Raw genomic sequence first — 26,482 nt, 5'->3', positions numbered from 1 at the left:
GCTCGAGCTAATTTTTCAAACAAAGTATAAGCAGTTGTCCACTCAAGTTGGTCACAACGACAAACTGACAAAAGAGAGAACAGTTGAAAAACCTGGAAAAGACATTGGGAAATTATGGTAGTGAAATGAACATTCAATCCAGGGGCAACAGTTCTGGTGGAACTTTTCTTATCAAGACCTGCCCTGGGTAGACTTCAAGCACTAGGATTGACCAGGTAGCTGTAACACGATTTGTTCAAGTCCTATGCTCTGACCATTAAGCTACACTGACCCTAACTACTCACGGTCAATGTGTAACCTTAACCAATCATCTCCGTCTCAACCAGCTACGCAGGTCGGGTCTTGCCAAGAAATGCAGTGGGATTCATAATTGCGCGTGGCTCCACATCATACAATTGTGCAATTATGAATCCCACTGCAATTAGAGGGAGGGGGGACATTTACTTTCAGAGCAACGGGACTGCCCCAACTGCATTGCCCATCAACTACCAGGTAGCACATGTGAGCAGTCCAGATGGCGTTCTGTTGTCCTACCGCAGCCACACATTAGCATGACTCCCTATTCAAAGCAGCACGGCTGAAGCCTCAAGAGGAGAGGAGAGAGATACGGCTGGAATAGCCTACATCCAACACCACCAACAAATTTGGTCTTGAGACAATACTGCAAGTGCTTTGACTATCCTACTATATCTACCACAACCAACCCCACTACAACTACCACAACTCCCACTACCAGAACTACCTGTGAACGAAAGATCAATGGGCCTCATGGCAAACCTCCTGACCCAAGAATGTTTTACAAATGTGCCAATCAGCTGGCCCACACCCACAGCTGCTCATTGAAATTGGGTGTGAAGTGGGTGTGTTCCTGTTGGATAATTTTTTATCACTGTGTAATTAGATGTGCTTTACATGCATACTCATACATACTCATTTCAACAAGGACAATAGGCTTGTTCTGTTGTCACAGCTCAGAGAGACAAAGGAGCTGGCTGCTAAGAAAAGCATTTTTATTTTTACACAAACATAAATTGAACAATACAAAGGGTAGGTATCAGTTGTCAGTCCTGAGGTGCATGTATGGGTGTGTGTAGCAGTAAATGGCAATAACATATCAACCCAACAAAACAGTGTAATGCTGCTGGCTGAAAGGATCTCCTCTCTCCGAGAGCGAGGCTGCCAAATAAAGATGGTATTTAAGCCACACACTGCCACTACCACAACCATCCCCACTACAACTACCACAACAACCACCACTAGAACCACCACGACCATATCTGAACAACCTGAAAACCCCTCTATTGGAAATATCAATGGTCATTATGCCAACCCTGCTGATCTCAAAATGTTTAACGACTTTCCAATCAAATAGCCCACACCCACAGCTCCTTAGAAATTTGGGTGTTGAGTGGTTGTGTTCCTGTTTGGTAATTTTTTTAATCACTGTGTAAGCTTTGCCGTACATGCTGTTACTCATTTCAACAAGGAAACTAGCCTTGTTTTGTCCATGTATTGTTGCTTTGTCTTAACATCATGTCATAAAGGTGCCACCCTACGGAGGAAGCGTTTTGGCCACTTGTATCTGCAATCTCATTCTTTTGGTCTTTACCCAAAGCTCATGAATATAGGAGAGGGTTCGAACGTAGATGGACTGGTGAATCAAGAGCTTTGCTCAATTCCCTCTTCATCACAACGATACATTACAACGCCCGCATCCCTGCTGACGATGCACGAACCGTCTATCCATCTCCTGCTGCATTTTACCATCACTTGTGAACAAGATCCCATAACCCTTAACCGCCTATGCTTGGGGCAGTGACTCAATCTCAACCCGTAGAGCGCAATCCACGGGTTTCTGGGAGGGAACCATGTCCTCAGACTTGAGTAATTACTCTCATCCCAACCACTTTTACACTTAGCCGCAAAGCGCCATAGTCCGTGCTGAAGGTCACTTTTCTTTTGTGCCAGTTTCCATCAGTGTATGATTACAAAATTGGAAAATTGTGCCCGACATAATTGCCACACCCCCACTCCCTACCCCTTTAAAGCATCGCAGCAAGACATCTGTCAGTCATCAGTCACAGCAGAGAGACGGTGTATGCTTCTTTCACCATTTGTAAGTATACCTTTTACTTTGATCTTAACAAACCACCTTTTTACTGATTTTCTTTTTTCTGCTATGTATATTGCTATACATATATCACATACAGGGATACTGTATGTGTGGGTGGATGCTGAGCACCACCATACCTTTGGCATTTGAAAGCTGTAGTGTACATTTTTCTCTCAATTCTGGTCACTTAATTGGACAATTTAAATGTTTATCTGGGTGAGAATGGAGAATATGCCTTAAATATTTTTTGGGGGGGCTGAAAACATCAGTGGCTGTTGGCTAAATCTTATATGCAAAAATACACTAGTAGTGTGAAATGTGTCAAAAATAATTGTTCCAACACTAAAGTAAAACCACAAACTGTGCTTAGTGGCACTGCTGGACACACCACAGAATATCAAACTGACCTACTTTCTAAAGACGATGCAGCAAGTTTATGTATTAAACTGTGCGATTTTCTGACTTGAATTACATTCTTTTTGTGGGACCAATTTATTGATAGGAATAGCTCAGGGTGAGGATTTGTCTAATTAATAATTGTGTTTGTATTTTTTTCACTGCATATTAATCAAATACTTCTGTTTTTGCTCATCCACACAGTGGCAAAATGTGCAAGCTCACTCTAACTGCAGGTAAGGCACGCCGATCAATTAAATGCTTTACTAAAAGTGTCAGTTTAACCAAATCATATTTTCTAACTTACCTCCAGTGGTATGTTCCCAAGCAGTTGCATCATCAGCCCAACATCGTCTTAAACAGCTCCTTCGCTTATACTTGCCCAAAATCAAATTGCTTAGTGGATTAATGAATTTGTATTGAAATGATTAGAATGATTAGAGTTTTGTTTACCTATGTTTTTTCCTCTCAGATAATAGTGAAACTGAATCTCCATAATCCACTCAACACACACAGTGTTGATTACCAACAATACATATTACTGTTTATTTTTTAATTGTAAAACAAAATTCTATTGAATTACAATGTAATTGGGTGACTGCAGAAAACTTAAGAAGGTATTATCTTAGTAACTTGGACAAATAAAAACAAACTGTAATGCTACAGACCAGTAGAAGAAAGTGAGAATACCTGTGTTTTTATTTTTATCTTGTCATTGTTTGTGTTTGGGTGGACTGACCTGAGGTCTGTACCATGAAGCAGAATTTGGGGTTAGTGAGGTAACGTCAGGGTTAAGTCTCATTTGTCAGTTCCATGTCGGAGGTTCACTTCTTACCTGGATAGACCTCGCTTCGTGGTACAGGCCCGTTACGCTAAATTTAAACCAAATACTAAACAGTCTGTCACTTTCAAGGTCTCTGTTTGATCATCGCCAGCTTGGGTATGTTTATAACATGTATAATTCATAATCAACAGTCTTACTATGAGATAAATGATGTCCTTAACTCAACAATTGTAGGAAAACAAGGATGGGGTAGTGGTTTTCAGTGTGTATATGATTCAATGCCATCATCTTTAATGTACTCTCCATTTATTTAATTTATACATTTGTATTATGCAGAGTGAAAATACCGTATGTGTTCTTTCAGGGTTTAAGAGCTATTAAAACATACCTGGCTATAATTCTTTTAGGTGTACCTGGCCTTGCAACAAAAACTCCAACTTCCACTGCAACACGTCCTAGAAGACCCTGTAATGGAAGAAGCGATGGGCAATACCCCAACCCCAATGACCCACATTCTTTTTACAGCTGTGTAGGTGGAAGAACCTACGTCCAACAATGCCCATCAAATTTGGTGTATAGACAATCCAAAAAGGCTTGTGACTATCCCTGGAAGGCTTAAACTACCAGTACAGTTCATGGAAACCCTTGTAATTGAAGAAGCGATGGGCAATACCCCAACTCCAATGACCCACATTATTTTTACAGCTGTGTAGGTGGAGGAACCTGCATCATACAATGCCCAACAAATGCGGTGTATAAACGATTCTGCAATTGCTGTCAATATCCCAGAAAAGCTCATTCAACTACCATCACAATAACTCCCACACCCAAAACCTCCCGCACTTTACACCACAACTCCCATAACCACAGCAACACAAACCACAACGACACATACTGAAAACCCCTGTAATAGATAAAGCGATGGGCAATACCACAACCTTGATGACTAACATTATTTTTATAGCTGTGTTGGTGGAAGATGCTACATCCAACAATGCCCATCTCATTTGGTGTACAGACCATCCTGCAATTGCTGTGACTATCGCAGAAAAGCTCAAACTACCAGTACAAAAAATTGAATTCCCTGTAATGGAAGAAGCGATGGGCAATACCGCAACCCTGATGATCCGACTTATTCCTACAACTGTGTTGGTGGATGAAGTTCGATGCAAAATTGCCAAACAAATTGGGTCTTTAGACAATACTGCAATTGCTGTGACTATCCCTAACCGCTCCCTCTACCACCAACGCAACTCCCACACCCACACCCACTACCACCACCACTAAAACTCCCACTACCACAACCACCTCCACTACAACTACTACAACTCCCAAAACCACAGCAACTCATTGGGACATTGTCAAATTCTGTTAAATGTACAATTTCCTGTCGTTCTTCATTGCTGTTGGATGTGAAAAGTTGAATGGTGATTAAATATGTTCATTGAATCTGACATGCCTTACTTGACTTCACGGTTGTTGTTTATGATATGAGACTTTTCTGTTGGTTCACGCAGCCCACGGCAGGACAAGTAGCGGTCTTCGCTTGAGCTGTGTGAGCAGGTGTGTGATAGCCAGACAATTACAGTCGGACAGCAGTGGATTCTGCAGAGCTCCGTGGGTGGGGTCACCTAGCTGTAGGTGGTTCACCAAAAAACCCAAATTAGGCTTGGGACTTTAATTACGTAGAAACAGGAGCCTATTTTGATCAGCTCTTTTTCAGCGAAATGTTGCCCTCCCGTCAGTGTATGATGGCGGGGCGCAGCACATCACCGCTAACGGCAGCAGACACCTTGAATAGAGTTCAAACAAACGTTTTAATGAGGGTGCCCGTCCCGCGTTGCACTCTTCTCTTGTTTTGCTTTACTGTTCTTCTTCTGAGAAACTTGACAAGGAAGCGTGAATACAATGCACAGACAACCCCCCTAGTGGTGAGATGGCATTATCTGCTGGCCATTTTCGATGTTACACACATTACAGTATGAAATTAAGACTAAAAACAACGAGTATACATCAGCGTTCAGCCTACTATCTCCTCATGTTGGTAATATTGTTCAAATTTATTTCTCCGATAAACAATTATTGCAACTTCCCTGAGACGATAGTGTCCCGTTGTTTTGTGGGACGTCTTTCCCACGTTTTCCCAGCAGAGGTATCCGACTGAAAAGAAAAAGGGTCTGAAAGAACAGAGAGAAAGAAAAACACCTTCAGACGCATGTGTCTATTACACGTGCCCCATTGCTGTGGAAAACCGGGTTTAGTGGTCTGCTCTCAATCAAGTAGAAGGTCTCATCTGGAGAGGATTTGAATGTAGGGTCATCTAATAATTCACACGTAGGCTTCTGGCGTCTCTCCAGACTGCCCACAGTGATCTGGCTCTGCTTAGCTCAGCGAGCAGCTTCAGGTCCGAGGAGATATCCGAGTTCACTGATGTTGTACCAGCGACACTGCACAGAAATGAGACTTTGATTACTGTGCGATGCAGAGGTTACATAAGGCTGTAAGCCAGTCATTAAGAAAGATGTTTTTAAACATTTCGGTAATCTCCATTTGGCACTGAGGTCGATGATGCTGGTGGTTACGGTGTAAGTTTTGTTGCGCATGGCAGATGATCTCCGTTTCACTCTTCCTGTTACAGTAAAGGCTGCAGTTCGTTTCCAATCCATGAAGGCTTGGAGACGATTTGCTGTCTATAAAATCAATAAAAAACGATGTGACAAATCAAACTTCGTTATCTTTTTGTTTTACTGTTTTGCCTCCCATGTTTTAAAAGTGATGCCCACTTGCATATTTTTACTGTTGCATGTCAAATGTTGGATTATGTTTTTTTTCACGAGTGTTTCCGCTTGCATCGGTTTCAATTTAGATAACAGACTTGCTGATTGCGTAACGGGTGTATGGCGATGCTTCTTTTGAGCTTACTGAGGTCACTCTGCATCACTGCCGGTCCAGTTTACAGCTGAGAGGATCAGAAATGATTTGGATGCAGTTATAGAAAATATAAATCTGGTTCATCTGTTTGAGGTCTGTTGTCACAAGCAGCATGTTTATTTTTTTATTTTTTGTCGTATCTGATAATCCACTGACAGTGTTTTGAGCTTATAATGTGGTTTGTAAAATGACCAGTTATTTTTATTTTGAACAAATATTATTTCCATTTGGTGATGAAATTATATCATCACTGCCAGGTTTTTGTAGCTTGTCATGAAACCATAAAGATATGAAAAGGTGTCTCTTTCCTCACAGTATCTGTGCAGACTTTGGGTAGTTTTAAATCCCCACAATCCTCCTGGATGAGTGTTCCAATTATCATTTCAGAGGGCTGTCATGAGTGCAGAGCAGTAAATACCTAGACGCAGAAGCTCACAAGAAGCAGATGTCAAACAAGACAGAAAAAAACCCGGAAAAGAAACAGCCACGTATGAAATGAGTCTATAAACCGTAGGACTCAGCACAGAGCTGAGGAAATGGTAATTCACATTAATGAAAAGGTGCAAATAATCAACAGTGATAAGTCTGAGAATGAGCAGACACAGTCTGTGCCGCCATCTGTTGGTCATCAGTCAACACATCAAAAACTCTTTACAGTTAAAGCAATAATACAGGCTTACAGTTCACAAGGCCTGGACATCAACAGTATTCTGCCTGTGATTAAGTAAGTAAGTAAAGTTGTATTTACACAGTACTACCTTACAGCAACATCAGTGCTGAATGCAGAGGTGTAATTTCATGTATGTACCTGTAAATGAATATAGAAATAAAAAAAATACATGTAAACATAACGCACTTAGGATCACAGAAAGCAACCAGTCACCACACAGATTAACCCTTGAACTTGAAAATATATAGAATTTATAGTGAAAAAAAAGATACATTTATAGAAAAAACAACTTAAAGAAGTGGGTTTTAGGATTGGCTGTCACGTTTGTCACGACTTACCGGCGACATGAATTCTTTTGCTGAGAAATGACGCTGGCGTAGCGTCGTCAAGCTCGTTGATGCTGCCATCGGCACACACGTCTTTGCTGCTTACTTTTTGTAGATCAGTTATGTGTCGTGTTTAATCAACATGACACCATATTGCAACAATAACTTTGGTCCATGTTGCAAATGCGACACATAGCACACAGGAGTTGGCTGCAGGCGAGGCGACCGCTCCTGCTTCCTTCCGCTCTCATTGGCTGAAGCTTCGCCCCAAAAGACTCGCCGACACCTCCAGATATTTAGCATGCTAGAAATCTGGAATGCATCCGTAATGCACCAAATATCAAGTCCTCGAACAGCTCACAAATAGCGCCCGAGCGTTGATGAAAGAATGCAGAGCCAACGTGGATTTGCCTTTTGATCTGTTGGCTTTTACAGATACATTTTTTGGCTTTATGAGTATAATTAGGACAAAGAATTAAAAAAAAAAAAAAAAAAGGATTTAAATTGATAATTTTTTCAGTGAATCGATTACGTCAATGTTCCTTTTGATAACTAACATAACAACTACTGTAATATTGTTTCATTTCCATTCGCTGAGCCTCCCATGGAACTGGATGGAGCCTGCCTCCCACTTTGAAGACCTCCGTGCTAAGCTAAGCTAACCAAACAATTAGCTTTTACAAATCTATTACTTTTGTAATGTATTCATGTATTTTATTGTATTGTATCATATTGTGTGGTATTGTGCAGTACAGTGTTGTACTATAGTGTTTGCTGTTGAACTGTACTGATAATATTAGGGCCACTAAATTGTAATAACCTGCCCATTGACTACAGACAAACATTAGCGCTCTAGCTAACTCTGGCACGTTTACATTGCGGTGGAAAGCCCTTGTAAATACATAAATAAAGCAGCTGCTGACTTTAGCTTCATATTTATTGCACAGACATTACCATGACATTGATCTTCTCATCTAAGTCTCAGCAAGAAGGCAAAAAAGCATATTTCCAAAAATTAGCATAAGTAATCATAATGTTGGTGTATTTTCCATTAAATTCCTGCAGAAAAGGTTAGCGAGGCTTTTCGATCGCTTCGGGTAAATCTATCAATACCTGCAATGCAATTCAACTGACTTACAATACAGTCAGAGTTTCAGGATCCATGGAGTGAAATCTGTCAGTCACTGATCCATCTCACTTCGTACAGTACGTCATCATGCTGAGAGGATTGCACTGCTAAAAATAAATAAATAAAGGATTACACCATTTTACATTTTCCTGACCAAAACTGCTTAAGCACTTTGATTAGAGACCCAAAGAAAGAACATTTATGACGACACAGCAGGTTCAGGTTGTTTTTTTTGGGGCACCGATTATGTTCTTGTGGTATTGGCGTGGCTGAATCATTGATAGGTCGATAGATTATCAGGGGACACAGATGTATCACAGCGGCCCGCCGTGGACGCGGCGTGTTCACTTTTGTTTTCATTTGTTCTTGCTCCGTCTTTATGGAACATTTTAAAATTAGACGTGACTAACGAGTCGCGTGACAAACTAAAACGTAAACAAAAATAAACGTGACAAAATAAGTCGGTGTTTAATTTGAGTTTGTACACAAAATCTTTTTTGGTGTTGGGGTTCCCAACTCTATAAGCCTCACCCGAACAGCAATCTGATATCTGAAAATGTATAACCAAACCCGTCTGGTGCTTTACGGCGCGTGTCTGGATACATTCACCTGCCGTTGATGTCGCCTGCTTTCTGTCTTCTATGTGTTCAGTGCCATCCAACTCCGACTCAAAGGATGTCTGGATTGTTTGGGTCACTCTTGATTTCTGTGTTACTGCTGACTATACGTATATGCCTTTATGTAATGTATAGTGTGTGTGTGTGTGTGTGTGTGTGTGTGTGCGCGCGCGCGTATGTGTGTGTGATGTATACCACATGTTCTTATCCATTCCATCATTCAAATGTAGCGGACAAAAACCACTGACAGAGGTCAGAACAGTTCAAACATGAATTAAAGAAGGAAACTTATCTGCCTCAGTGTCACAAGTGAACATATCACCATCTTGCGTCTCTATAAAATATTGCAAGATCACACTATTGCTTTATTATATCCCCTTTATTATAATGTTGGGATTTTCTACAAACGCAAACTTGTGACTCTGAGTGCATCTGTGTTGCAAGACATCTGCCCAGTGTTTGCAAAATACACCGGCCTATTATCTCTCAGACTTTTGCAATATTCATCAACTAGGACTCTTGACAGATTGAGAGCCATTCTGTCGTAATTTATGAAGGACTCTCAAGGTCAGGGTTGGGTTGCGCCCAATGTGGTAGTTCAAGTACAATTAGTAGGCTCTATCATAATAGTGCTCTATTGACATGGGTCGAATGTTACCAGGGGTCCTCGTGTGATTTAGAAATGACCCCCCACGTCTGTGTTTCGTGGGGCGCATCCACACAGGATAAGTGAAGTCTGTATCTACGTAACATGATATTTTAATATGATAAATATTATAATATATAATATTATATCCATGTTGTGTAGCGAGATGAGCCTCCTGAATTTGCACCCAAAATGCTGTAAACGTTTATTTAGAATTGCCAACGCAGGCTCCAAAGTTCTCAACCGATTTGCACGATATGAGCTCTGTGTTTGGGGAAATATGGGACATAATTTGCGGCTGAATTTTTACTTGACGAATTACGAACATGGCAGATTAGCATGTGAATAAGATGACAGACGACCTCCGCAAGTATTACAAATTTCCAGAGTTGCCCAGGTAATAGTCTCGAGCTGATAGGGCTGTTGTTGGTCATTTGGAGCAAGTCAAATTTGCGTCGTTTTCAGCAAAAGAATAAAGTTCACCAAACCCAGTGGAGGCTCCAGTACCTGCTCAGCAGACTAACACACACTTCATAGTGGATCATTTAGCAGCTGTACAAAATCACTTGCTCGACCATTCGCGGATAATGACCCGTCTATTAAAACCCACTTTCAATTAGATGAGCACCTATTATTGATTTGACATTAGTTGATTCCATATGAGAACCCTGTCTTTATTCTTCCACATGAAAGGGAGGACAAAGGATAAAGAGAAAGCAGGCTCAGAGGAGCTGGTGACCTCTTCACCTCGCCTGCAGCTGACCCAGCCTCCTTTCTTTTAAAGGAGACACTTACTCAACAATTTAGCTCGGTGCTTGAACAGGAGGGGGAAAAATCATCACTTCATGGCCTTAATCTGCAGGATCAGAGCATCAGAAAGTGTCTGTGCATGTGTGTTAGTGTGTGTGGGTGTTTGCAAAGCTTTCTTTGCAGGTAATTTGCTCGTGTGTTGTGCGTGCCGGCGTGCTTTTGAATACCAACATAGGTGTGAATGAGTGTGTCAATAGCACTGAGAGCCACATGTGCGGTAGCAGCAGCAGACAGGCGGAGAGGGAGGGAGGTGCCCGTGGGTTAAGAGCTAAAGCCGCTTGGCCCAGATGAAAATGGCTCTCAGGCTCCCTGCCAATCAAAGCCCAGCCAACAGCCCACTCTCACTGACAGGGCAGGGAAACGGTCAGTTAGACCACACGCACACTTGATGTACAGGCAGCCTATATACGGTGTACGAAATAACATTATGGGATAGAGACAAAGAGCAAGGGCTCTACTTGGAATTGCGTTTATATAAAGCTGCTGTAATCAATTTGTTTTACATATACAATGGATTAAATTACTTTAGTGCATGTGAAAGGGGTCACTGGTACGACAAACGGGACTCTGGAGTTTCCCCCAGCTCTACGGAGCGCTTATTCTGCACATTGTTTTGTTTTTTTACAGCCTGCAAATTGTCTCATTTCACTCTCATCGCTCTCATATTATTGTTTTTTTGGTGCCAGACGGAAGCTGTTTTCAGAGAAAAGGCTCTAAAAACATCTGTATATTACCTGCCCAGCATCAAACAAAAGGCCGATACAGTTATCAACTATCTGGTGAACATAGAGCAGCATTTAGCAGCTAAACAGACATATTTCAAATTATTTCAAGAGAGTGAATATTGGAATTAAATCCGTCAGAATGCCAGAATCACGACTTCTTGAATGATGATGTTGTTCCTCATCTGCTGGGTTGTATAAACAATTGCTTTTGCTAGCATGTTCACAATATGTGAACAGAATATAATACATTTATATGTATTATATTGGGGCGATTGTGGCTAAGTGGATAGCAGGGCCGTCTTTCAATCAGAGGGTCGGCGGTTCAATCTCCGGCTCCGCTAGTCGCATGTCGATGTGTCCTTGAGCAAGACACTTAACCCCAAAATTGCTCCCGTGGCTGTGCCTATGGTGTAGAAATGTGATAGACTCTGAATTGTAAGTTGCTTTGGATAAAAGCGTCTGCTAAATTAATGTAATGTAATGTACATCATGACGATGAAGCCACTAATAGCTTACAGAGACGAATAAAACATCAGGGGTCGGGTCTAGCTTTAAGCCCTCTTCTCGCTAACATGTAAATCTAATGCTGGAGCAGTTGTAAAGTCTTAATCCAAGTTGTATTCATCACGTATCCCCTCATGGCCGTAGTCCTCTGTGAGTTCTCCGAAGTCGGGACTCCGGGTATTCTTCTGCGCGATGTGAAACCACTTAAAACTGTTATTAATAAAAGAGCAGCGGGGTGCAGCAAGCTGCCATGCAATGTCTATGGAAAGCTGATGTGGCCGCTCCACATTTATTTGCATTGTCTTTTGACGTTTTCTTTTGTTCTTTGTATTATGGCTCATTATGGCTTATTATGCCTGTGACCAAAAAGTCAGTTAATGCAGGTTTAAAGTAACTTGACCTTGCAAAAGATGCATGGCGGGTGATTGGATGACCCATCTGTCATGGTGAGGCGAGGTGTTACAATGATCAGCCTGGATGTGTACAGCGCATTGCAGTGAGAGTCGGATTTTATATGGACAGAAGAAGAAAACATGAGATATATGATGCCATTTTTTTCAACAAGTGCTTTATATATAAATAAATACCAGTGACATGTCACAGCTTGTGCTGTAAACCCAAATATCATCAGACTTTCTCTTATTTAAATCCGGTATTTGACGGCTTCTTACACTGTGGAAAAGAAAGCTTGAGTACTTCAGTATTGTACTTGTAGTGTACTGTAGTTGATGATCCAGTTCTCTTTTATTCCCCTCATTCAAATCCTTAATTTAATGCCTAACAAGCGTTGTGTTTCTTCTGTTGAATGTGCTCCTCTCACTGGGGAACCTGCTTGATTATCGAGCAGAATGCTCCATTGTTCTCTTTTCCCTCTTGTGACCCACTCTGTGACCCTCTTCCAGCTTCCATTTACTGACTGATTTCAGCACACATCTCCTTCCCTACAATATTCCTTTCTACTCCTTCCTCTTCCTGTCACTCAGATATTCTGACAGCAGTGGAGTTACTGTTTGAAATATCCGAGAGGCCTGAGAACCTCGACTTGGTTTCAAGTCAGTGAGGATAAAGTATCTCTGAACATCTGCCAAAACTCAAGAGATCATCTAATTTGAGACACAGTTCACTGTGACGTAATGTCGAGCACAGAACTACTAATGGTTTGAAAACAAGCTTTCATCCATTAATGTCTGTAGTGTTTTAGGATATTTGTGTTGCTAGGCAGGTGGTGTGCCCTATTGTGCCCGGGTATGCTCATTCTTGGTATGTTCCCTGTGTTGCCCCTTTTCCCGTTCGGTTCTGCTTTGTGTTTTGTCAATTATGTTTCCCTTATGATTCTTTTTTAATATCCTTATCCCGTTCCTTGTTTTTTCCCTCGGATTTTTGGACTTCATTTGGACTTCCTTGCTCTGAAAGTTTTGCTTTGGACATTTTTCATTATTAAATCATCATCTAACAAATCCTTCTGCGCTTGGGTCCGTCCCCTATCAGTCTTTTTCATAACCTTGACAGAAGGCAGTTTACTTATTTAGGATCGGAACCAATAACTATAATTTCGGACCTCATTTAATTTTGAATAAATCTGAAGTATCTTTAACTCTACATACGTCGTCAGCGTAGCTTTGAAAATGTACACCATATTGTCGTCAAATTTGGCTGAGTGGAATCATGAATAATGAAAAAAGGAGTCGACCAAGTATTGAACACATGTGGAACATCATAGGTAGTGTGATGGGATTTGAAACATGCTGTATCCCTGTTAAATGAATACAAAATAAATAAAGTTGATGGCCTTTCCAGCTACACCAACTACATATTTCTATCTATCTGTCACCACAGCGTGATCAAATGTGGCTCTTATATCAAGAAGACTTCTATTTTAGGTTTCCCTTCACTGCCTATAAATCCTCTGTCAAGTGCTTGTCTTTCCCTTTCATTACTTTTATTTAGATGAATGTTTGAAATTTAATAAATATATATTAAAGTTACAATTTAGGAAAAAGTCTCTCCGAAGCACTCACCATGAGCAGGGCAGGTCAACCAGGTCTGTGAGGTAACGGTGCTGCATTTTAATTTCAATGAGTTATACAAGTGCTGCCTGCAGCCCTCCTGCAGATAATGGGCCACGGTCACGCAGGAGAACATAAAACAGAGAAGCAGGATAAGGGGCAAAATAACAAAAGAGGGATGAATACACAGTAATGAAATGGAATCGCATTCTCCATTTGAAAAGAACATCAAAAGAGATGCTTAATCTCAGGAGGCAGTACTTTGTCAGCTGACGTGCATCCCCTCTGTCTCTCAATCCCTCTCCATCCATCCCCTTTTTTCATGATGAGATGGATGATGATGATGAACGTGCGTGAGGGAGGGGGGAGGGAGGGATAATACCTCCTGAATACATGAATGTAGTCATTGGGCTTAAACTGACTGGGGGGCAAGTGGCGCACAGAGACTGAGAGCGTGCATGTGAGTGACACCAAGCACCATCATCAACTCTCCCCCTGCAGCCTCTCTGTCTCTCCATCCTCCTGTGAAGAGAGAGAGAGGCACATGGCATCACGCAACAGACAAGACAAGTCAAAGAGAGGATGAAAAATTGCCTCTTTTTTTTTTTTTTTTTTTTTTTACTGAGCTACGAAAAGAGGCAGTGAGACGCAAAAACTAGAAGCAGCATCTCCCGGTTGGCTCCAGCCAACCCAGCATCCAGCTTTTCTTTTCTAAGCAACGGGATCAGGAGCCGTGCTCAGAGTGCACAACCTGAGGAGAGAGAGAGAGAGAGAGAGAGAGAGAGGATGCTGAACAACATGACGGACGGCGAGGAGGGAGAGGGGGGACCCAACAGCCAGGGTGAGTGATGGAGGATGGATGTGTATGTGTCCTGAGTGTGTGTGTGTGTGTGTGTGTGTGAGTGTCAGCGTGGGTGCTGAATATTCCAGTGCACACGTGTGAGTCGGGTAAAGTTGGGGGAATGAGATCATGTAATTTCGTCTGACTTTTATTGTGTGTGAGGAGAGAGAGGGATGGAAAAAGGGGGAAACTCTGTCTGCTGTGGGTAGTCTGAGGTTGATTGGAAGCAGATATTACACACATGTTGAGAGAATGGAAACAAGTTCTCCGTCCGCTGCATCGCGCCTTCACTTGGCTCTCACCCCACTGCACCCCCTGGGCTTTTCAGACTCTCCCCCCCTCTTTTCTGCTGTTCATGGTCAGGTGGATGGGTGAATCTGACATCTTAGTGCATTAGATGTGCTTCAGATGTGGCCCCGGTGCCTACATGCTCACACGTCCGTGTCAAACACTTGTAGAACTCTAATACAAAACAGTTTCCAGCGGACGGAGTGCAGCCCCTGCAGAGCGTCTTCCATGTCTCTCGCCAGCAAGAACATCTCGCCAGGGGCAATATCTGCCATTCATAATGGTGTGTTTGGGTGTGTGTGTGTGTGTGTGTGTGTGTGTGTGTGTGTGTGTGCATACAGTCCAAGTGTAACCAAATATGTCTCCACCTTACCTTATATATTGCAATATGTTTAAGGTGCAGAGCAACACATGCAGTTTGCTTACATTAGCTATAAACTAGAGCTGCAACAATTAATTGATTAGTCCATTGATAGAAAATGTATTTGGCACTATTCTATACTAGTCAATAGTTTTAGTAATTTGTAACATGTTAGATCAAACATGTTCTCTGGTTTCGGCGCTAAAACGTGAAGATTTGTTGTTTGTCTTCCGACTGTTGGTCGGAAAAAATAAGCAAATTGGAGACACCGCCTGCTCTGAGATGTGTGGACACTTTAGCCCTGCTTACATCATTTCACCTTCTTTGTGTAGTTCTTGATAGATAAGTTAATTTCATTGGAAAAAGTAACTATAGCCAATTATGTAACGCAGTCTCGCGTCAGTTTGTAAAAAAGTCACAAAATGAAATCTATTCTGTGCAACCTTTTTGGGGGGGATGACATTATGTTAAAAATTAAAGTTAGTTTTAGGCAACAAAACCACTTAGTTAGGTCAACATCCTGGTCGGCCTTCAAATAACTACGTGCAGTTAAGATTAGGCAACAAAACCACAGCCATAAAACCAGGGTCAAAACACGCGGTCTCACAGTTCAACGTCCTGTGTTTTTGGAGCCATCCGCCAAAATGTGTCTTCTTGAATATTAAATACTACATGACTTTGACTTTGGACTGCTCTGACTGTTGCATTTATAAAAAAGGATTCTAGTTGACTTTCCATTGGCATTATTTTCATCCTGAGCGAAAGTTTTATTCCCCTAAAAGCCTTTTGTTTAAAAGTATTAAAGGGACAATTTACCCCAAAATATTTCCCTCTTACCCACAGTGCTATTTATCAATCCAGATTGTTTTGGTGTGAGTTGTTTAAGAGATATCGGCTGTAGAGATGTCTGCCTTCCCTCTAATATAATGAGATTACATGGCACTCGGCTTGTGGAGCTCAAAGCACATTTGAAAAACTCAGCAGCAACTTCTCTCTCCAGAAATCATGACCCTGTTTCTCAAGATAATCCACAGACCTTGTTTTGAGCAGTTTCATGTTTAGTTCAATCTAGATTGATAAATGGCACTACAGGTAGCAGGAAAAATCTGTATGTTTTTAGTTTTGGGTGAACTATCCCTTCAAGCACATCATCCCAACATCAGTTTCCATTTTTACTCTGAAGACTCTCAGATCTATTTCTCTTTTATAGATTATAGATATATATACAGTAGATTATATTTTGGATTTACTAACCCCTTATGCCCCTGAATGCAGCCTGAGATCCTCCAACAGGGGTCTGTCAGTAATTCTTAGGTCAAGGTTAGAAACCAGAGACGAGTCTTTGGAGTCAGGGACTCTGGAACGCTAGCTCTGTTTCTTCTCTCTTAAAAACGTTTGTTTTTCAGAATTGCTTTCTCTCAATCGATCATTCTTCTGCTTTTACTATGTTTTGGTAATTCGTACTTTTCATTATTACCGTATCAAGTCTGTGATCCATCACTATCTGATAATGTCTCTTGCTTTTCATGTCCACGTAAAGCACTCTCTAACTTGAAAAGTGATCGAATAATATATATTATTAAGACTACAAGGACAATTACAGATTCAGTCCTCAGTGATCGTCCTCCATTTTCTCAGAGTTTACCTTTAATACCAGCTTTAATGCATCTTCTCAAGCGAATATATACAGAAAGTAGTTTGCAATGCACTCACACCAGTGCTGTGTGTGTTTAGACTGAATCTATCGAGTAATAAAACAAAAAAAACATATTGTCTTGAAAAACATTTAGTCTTGCATTTAGATTTAATTATGTTTCATGTTAGAAAAGTTAGCATAAAAGGGTGATTGGTATGTCATCACTTTTTGCTAGGAACTAAGACATAAATTACATGTTCGGTAGCATGACGCAGATGCAAAAAACAGGAGTTTCAACTCAAGTGCATTAGACTAAACAACAGGGAAACGATTACTGTTTTAAAGGGCCTGATTTGGGTTTAATATTACATCACAGGGGTGAATAATGAGGTGGCAGTTGAGATGATAGAAAACAGAGCAAACCGAGCAAGCGTGTACTAATGACTAGCAAGACCATTGTATTACACTCTGGCCTCTTTTAACAGAGGGGACAAGATGACAGATTTATGAGCTCACTGGAGGCTGCAAACACAAACAGCAATTCTCTTTTCTCATAAATTACTTTCCCATTCAGTTCCATATTGATGGCCCTACACCCCTTCAGATGGAAATACTCCAGGGAAGTAAAAGTAAATGGATCCAGACTTAATACAAAACCCCCACTTTAATACAATACATTCTATTACAACACAACTACATAGTTTAGTGTCCGTGAGCAAGGCATCTAATCTTCAACCATCCTGAGTGCATCAGCAGGCCGACAAACCAACAGCAGAGTCTTTAAAATGGTTGGAACAGCAGTCATTCACTCCATGTTCACAGCACTGTTGGGTCACAATGGAGCTGAAGCCACCAAAACACTGCTGGTATCATCTGGAGCAGCTGGTGCAGGAGATAAACAAGGGTCATCTCAATGTTACATTTTTGGTGGGGTTTATATGAAAGCATGTAATGACACCATGTGTGAGTAATGCAGGGTCAGAAGTGAGGGTTTTATTATAATACAGGAGCTGACAGATGAAAACAAATACTCATGCAGGAAGATGCAAAACAGAAAAAAGTTAACAAAAAGCAGACGAATAAATCCACTTCTTTGTGGCTTTGGAGATGCTTTTTGGATAAAATTGTGAATTAAAACATTTACAGTAAAGTCATTTGAGAGTTGAAGTGGTGTCATCATAAACACTACTTGCACTAAAAACTTTTCATGTATGAGATTTGTCTTCTATAACAGGTGTGTATGTTAGATGTTTGGGACTATTCATTTTAACATCTTTTCACACATTTGTAAAAACTCGATGGCAGGTTTCACCGTCGGTGTCCTCGTCATTTTGGTGGATCAATACGATCTCTGGGGACAGATGTTCTGTTCAGACTGGGAGAGATTAAACCTTGGTTGGAGGTGGAAGCACACACACAGACATAGAATAGGAGTGGAACAGGCATTGAAATGTTTTCCGTGGTCATTTGACTTGTACAAAAGAAAATGGCGTTTGTTGTTAGTTTTTATGGTGACAACTCATGCTAGTGGGGCTGTAGTAGTGATGTCGCTGCTCGCCAGGAAGAGAGCGGATGCAGCTCCGAAGACGAATGTCTGGCTCGTTAGCTAGGTAGCTTGTCATTCTCCGGAATGGTGGGGAATGAGGCGTCGGGACCGTTAGATCCAGCAGCCCGCTGTACCAGTGTAGCATTAAAGCATGGTCGAATTAGCAAGCTAGCTTCCCGCTAGTTCGCTAGATTGCTAGCTGATTCCACCATGCTTTAATGCTACACACCCGAACAAAGTTGTCACTCACCTGGCGATAGCATTTTGCTTTTCTAGGCTGTGACTATAGTGAGTGCATGAAGCATTACGTTTTTAAATTTTAATAATTTACTCTGGCTCGCTACGCTTCGTACCATTTCTACTCCACTGCTCATTTTAGTCGTTACTGCAAAGCCTCACCTCAGTGAGTCCGCGACTTGTCATAAATCGGTTTGGTATGGTTGTCAGCACGCTACAACGCTCGCAATGGCAACGGTACACATAAAAATGTCCGCTGCTCTGACCATCCCACTACGTTGATTTGAATAGGAATTATAGTCCTGTTTTATTTCTATTGTGTGCCCACACACACACAGTATACATTACATTTCAGACGCTTTTATCCAAAGCGACTTACAATTCAGTATCTATCTATACACCGTAGGCACAGCTACGGGAGCAATTTGGGGTTAAGTGTCTTCCTCAAAACTGCTTTAATTGCCTGGAGCTAGAGAAACTGTTTAACTGAACAACAGAAAAGTAAAACTATGGACTCTACACAGTATTGTTACTAGCTGTTTATATTAAGGTTGTTGTAATATGTTAAGAGGTGATAAGGCCTTCATAGATCCTTATAAGATGCTTATTAATGTTGTTATGTGTTAGTAAGACTATATAAGTGTTAATATTAGCATCATAGGCATGTGTTTTGTTACATTATAAAACATGCATCAGCACTTCAAAGAAAATTGAATTAACAATTTATGAGGTTCTTATAATTGTTTATATATATATATTAGCATCACACTAGTGTTAACTTTAACTAACTTACCTATTATGTCCTTATTAAAGCTACTTAGCTTTTTTGTTGTTTTATTATGCGTTTATAGCAGTTAACTATGCACTTATTAACAACTGTGTTTTTCGCAGTTCCCCCATTTGGAATGAGAACTACATGTGGTCGAAGTTAATAAAATGTAAATAAAAAATGACATAAATCAAACATTTTAGCGATGAAGCACAAAAATACAGAATGTTTTAACTTTGACCACATGTAGTGTGGTCAAGGTTGTAACTTACTCCGTCATTCCAGATGACGGAGTAAGTTAGTTACACTCAATATATGTGTTTGTAATGCTGCTATAATCAATCATAAGAAACATAAGGATTTTATTAAGCACTCTATAAACTATTAACAAGTCGAAGCGCATCCTCTGGAGACCCTGAATATCTGTGGCAAATTGCTGGCAGTACATCCAATCGTTGCCTATATATTTCACTCTGAAACACAAATGCCAAGTTTATGGTAGAGAAAAAGTCACAGGGTTCATAGCCCGCAGGATTCATTGTGTGTGGATGATGAATGTCTGTACTAAATGTATTGGTAATCCATCTCAGCGCATATTTCAGTCGGGACCAAAGTGGTGAACTTACTGACCTGCTTTATTTGAAAAGGCCTGAAGACATAAAATCGACGTGTAATTCACAAGAAGATTAAAGAGTAGCATAAATATGTCTCTCTTTAGGATGTGAACTTTAAGATATATCAAATACAATTTGTCAGGAGTGTGATGACATAGCATAAAGAAAGGGGTCGCGGATGGGTCAAACAAACACAGGTTTGTGTTCCAAATGTTGTTGAGTTATTTTGAAGTTAGTTAGTGATGTCTGTGAGGTGTTTTTTTTTACTTATGTGATGTCATACTTATTTTAAGCCCAACCATGATGTTTTTCCTAAACCTAATTACGTTTTTTCTTTTGAATTCACAATGTTAACCGTGATTTTACTGCGACCGTAGTGGAGCGTCATAGTTTGACAAACTGGGCTACACAGTGCGTTAGAAAAGTGACGTCAAAGGTCCTGAAGGTTCAGAATGTGAAGAGTTGGAATGAGAACGTGATAGAATATAAGATAGTATCGGATGAACTTCATTCATCCCTAAATGGGAAACTGGTTTGCCACCATAAACAAAGAAAGACACAATATACACAATAATATAATAATGTCATGACCCTGTAGATTTATCTCCTGGCTGATACTCGGGGTCTCAACCTCCAGGTTGGGAATAACTGTCGGTGGCTTTATTGAAATAAATAAGTCCGAACTGGAACATTTTAACTAAATTGCTTGTCAGTCAAAAGAGTCGCTCTTTCTCTCTTGCTCGTAGGTGAATGATTAATGGCTGACAGGGAACAAATCAACTGATTCTACTTAAATGAATATTCCAACAGTCTGGGAGAATACGTTGGTCTACTAGAACAAGATGAGGTGTAAGATAATAGTATTCTTTTTCACGCTTCCAGTCTTTATGCTAAGCAACAATAGGCTTAACACATGTGGGACTTATGGGAAAGACGGTAAAACAATATATACCGTGTTCCTTTAAAGGAATATTCTAACATTGTGGGAATGTCATTCCCCATCTGGCCTAGAGAAGATCGCTACCACAGCTCCTGCCTTCCATCACACAACCACAGACCGCTGAGATGGACTTAATCTGCTGGCCAGATGTCGTAAGCTCATCCACCGCTGTTTGAATCTGAATCAATTTGTGTGATTGCCCATACGTTAATGCAGAGCGTCCCCGCATTGTAATCTCTCTGAGAGACGAAGGGTCACCTGACACATCCGCGTAGGTGGAAGAGTGATGCACAGACAAAACCTCCTTCTCAACCTTATGCAGATGATGAGTTATGATCACATTATTAGAATTAAAGACGGCAACAGAAGCAGCAGCTTTGTTATTGTTATTGTGCTGTAATAAAGATGCAATTAATCAGGAAACAACTATTTTGAAAGCTGAAACTATGATAAATAGAATAATATTTCAACATGAGAAATTTGTTTTATGTCTACGTAGACCTGAGCAGTCATGTAATTGTAGATCAGGAATTATCTCATGGCAGCAGACCACTGCATTATTTAAAGCTGCTCTCTAAATGCCATATAAAGGATTTTCATATCGCTGCTTCTCTGTAATTTCACTGATGTGTCCTCGGCTGATTTACAGCTTTAATAAACTGGCTCAGGACAGGAATCGCACTGAACATTTGTCAGCAGCAACACTGATATAGGTTTGACATATCAGATTCAACCTTTACCTTCCAGCATGTGATGGATGGATCCCGACAGGATCTGCAGGGTCGGGTGACGATTGTCTTTGGGTTTGTCGACACCTTTCACATCACACGTAGTCATTTGAGCAAAATATTGATAAGAGCAGCTGTAAGATTTGTTTGGTCATAAAAGTCTCGCATTAAGATATGGAACTATCATGTGACACATACTACAGCACTTTTCAGTGACATGACTCTTTGGAGGCTTTGCTTTACTAAGACCGTTTGAAATCCAGGAGCAGAGCCACTGAACTGGGGAAGGAGAAGTGGGAATAGTGATAGAGCTCTCCTCTAATCCAACATATCTACTATCCACCCGTCTCAGATTGGAGAAGATTATTAAGAACAGTGCGGTCTAATCCTTTCTTCCTCATCACTCTCCCTCCCACAGCTCACTCGCAGCGGTCCAGTCACTTATTTCTCTGTGCCTGGAGCTCCATTGTTGGTACAAAACATCAGCGAGCCAGACATGTTTCTTCATTTCGATAAACAGTTGGTTTCCTCAATTCCACACACACGAAACAGCTGCTGGAAATATTCTTTCTGCATGAGCACCAAATCTGCAGCTGGAAATATTCCACAACAAAATACACAAATTCCTCCTGTTTGAGTAACATTAGCTTGAAATGACAGAGATGATGAAGCCACATATTTATTTATTTTTGATTAAAGTAGTTGAGACCTGTTTCAGTCGACTTGAGTCTGAGAGCAACACAAACAAGATGGGGAAGTTTGAAAGCTAAGACGGACTAATGAATTGTTGAATTTGGTCTTTTCATTTGTTGACAATAACAAAAATATAGAATATTGCCATTGTTACCCTTACGTATCCTCAAAACACAGATGTCAAATGATGGCAGACGGATCTGAGAAATGTGTGGAATAAAAATGTGGGATAAACATTTATTAAACGTGTATAACCTGCAGTACAGCACTTTTATAATTAACTCGAACACGAGGGAAATATTTGTATCTTTAAAGATTTCTTGGTTTTTCTCTGTGAAACTTTAAAACTTGTTGCTGCGTTGTCGCCTGCAGCTGTCGTGTTGTTCTGCTTATTCTACAGTCTGTCTTTCTCTTCTCCCACCCATCACTTTACTTTATCATCATCATCTCTCTCTCACTTTCCCAAAGTAGCTTTTCTTCTTTACCTGCATCTGAGTTTTGTATCGATGCCCGCTCAAAATCCCTTTCTTATACATGATGTGGTCAAATGAACCTTCATACATCCTTTAATGCATCTAGCAGTGGATGAATCGTTAGATGTTCCCTTGTTGGGGAGGTTGTGGAGAACGCTCAGCAGCTGCCTGGTCTGAGGCTTGTTTTCATCCCAAAACACACACAGAGGAATCAGTCACTACAAACACCTCTCATTTTTTTCCCGTAACAAATAAGCCGATGGCACATTTCTTACGGGAAAATTGCTTTAGTGCTTGTTCCATTGACGCTAAATCTGCTCCTAAAGTCACATACTTGGCTCGTGGTTTATATAAAATCAATCGAACACTCTTGTGTCATCTAACTGGAATCGAGTCGATACTTTCTGTAGGTGTATGCGTCTCTAATCCTGCTTGTGAGCACATAATCGGTTCAGTACAGTACAGCATGTACTAGTAGTTCAGTCCCATAGAAATCTATTGTCATTGTTATTACTTGCTGCCCTGAATCTGCACCATGCTGAGCTTTATCACCAGCTGAAGCTCAAAGGGAGGAGAGTTAATCTTTCTGACCCGGTGACTTAGGACAAACAAACACAGGCTGCATTTATATAGCGTCTTTCTACTTTACGGGACAAAGCGGTTTAAAATGTGCTTCTCGTTCAGCCATTCACATGTGCATTTTTGCGAGCCCTTCGGGACCAACTTGGGGTTCATTGTCTTGCTCAAGCACTTTTTGACATGTGCATGGAGCCTGGTATATCGAACTGCCAATCTTGTGATTAAAGGACGTCCTGCTCTACTTTCTGAGTCACAGCAACATATTCTCATCCGACTTCGCCCCCCCCCTACTATGCCTAACTGTGAAGTCTGGCCCTGGGGTTTTTTCCTGTGAACCAGACTTTAGGCCTGTTGTGACCATGAGGAGCCCTGACTTGTGTGACGCAATTATATAGTTACAGACTGTATATAAGACGTGAATGTAGTCATCGTCACGTCACCCAGTGCTTTGTGGACTGCTGTTATGAAGCCTTGAGATTGGCGTTTTGGCTGTCGCCATCTTGTTTTTGTTTTTGCAACCAATGAACAGAAGTGACATTATTAGGACATCGGAGGAGTGACGTTGTATATGTCTCTGGTAGGGCAGCGACTTGTCAATCACTGTGTAGCGCCGCCTTAAAGTATCCTCTTCTTTATGTTCTTTTTGACTCTAAATAGACCATAAGGTACTAAATGAACATCATGCTGTATTGAAGAAGACTTGAAACTAGAGATTGAGACCATAAACTCATGTTTACAATGTTTACTGAGGTAATAAATCAAGAGAGAAGTAGAGTCATTTTCTCATAGACTTCTATACAACCAGAGGAGTCGCCCCCTGGTGGACACTAGAGAGAATGCAGCTTTAAGACACTTTAGCATTGGCATCACTCTTCAAAACCGGAGGTTGCCGCCTGTATATAATGGCTGGTGTATTGCAGAGGTCCAAAGGAAGCGTAGCGTTGAAGTTGTTTTTATGAGTAGTTCTCGAGCCACAGACCAAATAATATTCTTCTCGTTCTGACACTGCACTTTAAACCGTCTATATATGTTTGCTCCTTGGCTGTGTGTACACATATAAATGTGTGCGTGTATATGTGTGTGTGTGTGTGTGTGTGTGTGTGTGTGTGTGTGTGTGTATGTGCATGTGTATGTAGCATCTTCTCACCACATCCAACCCTCTCCTGGCTCACAAACACAGGAACAAACACAGGAAGACGTTCTCATTAGCAGCCGAGTTAAACAAGGAACCAATCGTCACCAGGAGTGCTATTCTCACTGACGAACAAGCTCGTACGTGTTGGAGTGACTGAAGAGGAAAAAGGGATTTCAGAGGCAACAGCGTTGTTTCGTTTATCACAAAGAGCTTCACAAAAGTGATTGAAATTTGACCCTAAGAGGAACGTGAAAGTGTGAACCAAATTTCTGTTGCTAAAAAATAATGTATGCGGTTCTTATTGTACTTTAGTGTATAACCACCTGAAGATGAGAATCGTCAAATTGTTTTTGTGTTTGTTGACGGCATACTGAGAGTCAGTTTCCGGTTTCTGTGTCTAGTGGGACTCCTGAGACAGTTGGCTCCATTGGGAGAAATGAAAGGGAAGACAGATTATTAACATTCCTTTGGCTCCATAGTCAGATGCAACCACTTAGGAGACAGGAAGTGAACCGTTGTAGGAGCCTGTAATGAGTCATCTTTCTTCTAGAGCATCTTTGGTTGCACCACCATTTTTCTACAGTAGCAAAAACTGGCTTGTACCACACTGCACACTGCACCTTTTAACTCAATATTCTGTCCTCAATTCTGTTTTAATGGCAAGTTTTACATTTAAAGTCGATCCACTTTTGGCCCACAGCGTCATACTTCAGTCTCACCCCTGCTGACTACAATCTGCCCGAGAGACAGAAACACCGGCAGGCCGACAGACAGTGAGAGAGAGTGTCAGTCAGCAGATAGGTTTAAATTAAACAAATGACTTCATGGAATTAGCTGTTAATTCCCGAGTTACAGCAGGTGAGGTGAAAATGGATGAGGTACGTATTGATGTAATTGTGACGTTTGCCGTGCAGCTGATTGGTGCCGTTCTCTCACATGCAGAAGTTGGTTTCCGTCTGCCTCTGTGGCCTCCAGCAGCTGCTGGATAATCCCCTTGAGCCTGCGTCCTATTAAGCTTTTAAAAGCCGGTATAAACTGTCCATTTTGTAATAGCCGTGTCACATCAAGGGTACAAATCTACACCGTCCCGCTTTTCATCTGCACGCTGCGGTCGAGTCACAGTCACGACTCTGCGGCACCATTACAGACATTTTCAGATCTTGTAATTCCGCAGTGATGTCATCTTTCTGAGGCGATCACTCCTTGTCAATAAGTCATATTTGTCTGTCTGTCCTGAGGATAAAACATTAGTGGCAGAACAAATCATTTAAATCTGCTGAACATTAGAATCACAAACTTATCTGTTCTTCTTCTGTTCTTTTTAGTAATTGAGCTGTTTCCTTCTGGACAGATTACTATCTGGACACAAACATCTCCCTCAAGCATAAACACATGGACTAATCGTTCTAATTTACAATCTGTTCTCACTCCCAGATTGTCGGTGCCTGTCCACATCAGAAATCAATGTGCTATGTACCGGGCTTTGCACTAACTCCACTGTAAACCCTCCCGCAGCATTAATGGACTGTGAGAGTATGTGACGTGTGTCTCCTCAGGCCGTGTGGGAGGTGTGGTGGATGGGTTCAACAAACACAGGTCTTTCGACCAAAGAGACCTGCATTTGTGTCCCGCGCAAAACTAAAAGTTATTGTTGACATTTTGTCACCAGTAGCTAGTGACGTGAGTCGTTTGTCCCTTACTAGTGATGTGAGTCGTTAGTGTTGCTAGTTACATGAATCGTTTGTCCCTTACTGGTGACGTGAGTCGTTAGTGTCGCTAGTCACATGAATCGTTTGTCTCTTACTAGTGACGTGAGTCGTTAGTGTCGCTAGTTACATGAATCGTTTGTCCCTTACTAGTGACGTGAGTCGTTAGTGTCGCTAGTCACATGAATCGTTTGTCCCTTACTAGTGACGTGAGTCGTTAGTATCGCTAGTCACATGAATCGTTTGTCCCTTACTGGTGACGTGAGTCGTTAGTGTTGC

General features: G+C 41.2%; 1 protein-coding gene across 2 annotated transcripts in view; it reads left to right on the top strand.

Annotated features, from left to right (window-relative positions):
- The first annotated feature begins 14,289 nt into the window (after positions 1-14,289).
- Positions 14,290-26,482, top strand: part of LOC116382143 (solute carrier family 12 member 5-like) — a 32,258-nt gene continuing 20,065 nt past the window's right edge. For both annotated transcript variants that reach the window (XM_031844921.1, XM_031844920.1), the window contains exon 1: positions 14,290-14,498. In XM_031844921.1, coding sequence (XP_031700781.1) covers positions 14,444-14,498 — 55 coding nt within the window. In that variant the 5' untranslated portion in view covers positions 14,290-14,443. The remainder of the gene's footprint in view (positions 14,499-26,482) is intronic.

Source organism: Anarrhichthys ocellatus, unplaced genomic scaffold (assembly GCF_004355925.1).
Source record: "Anarrhichthys ocellatus isolate YVR2014 unplaced genomic scaffold, GSC_Weel_1.0 scaffold5, whole genome shotgun sequence".
Lineage (NCBI taxonomy): Eukaryota > Metazoa > Chordata > Actinopteri > Perciformes > Anarhichadidae > Anarrhichthys > Anarrhichthys ocellatus.
This window is presented reverse-complemented; position numbering and strand designations above follow the sequence as displayed.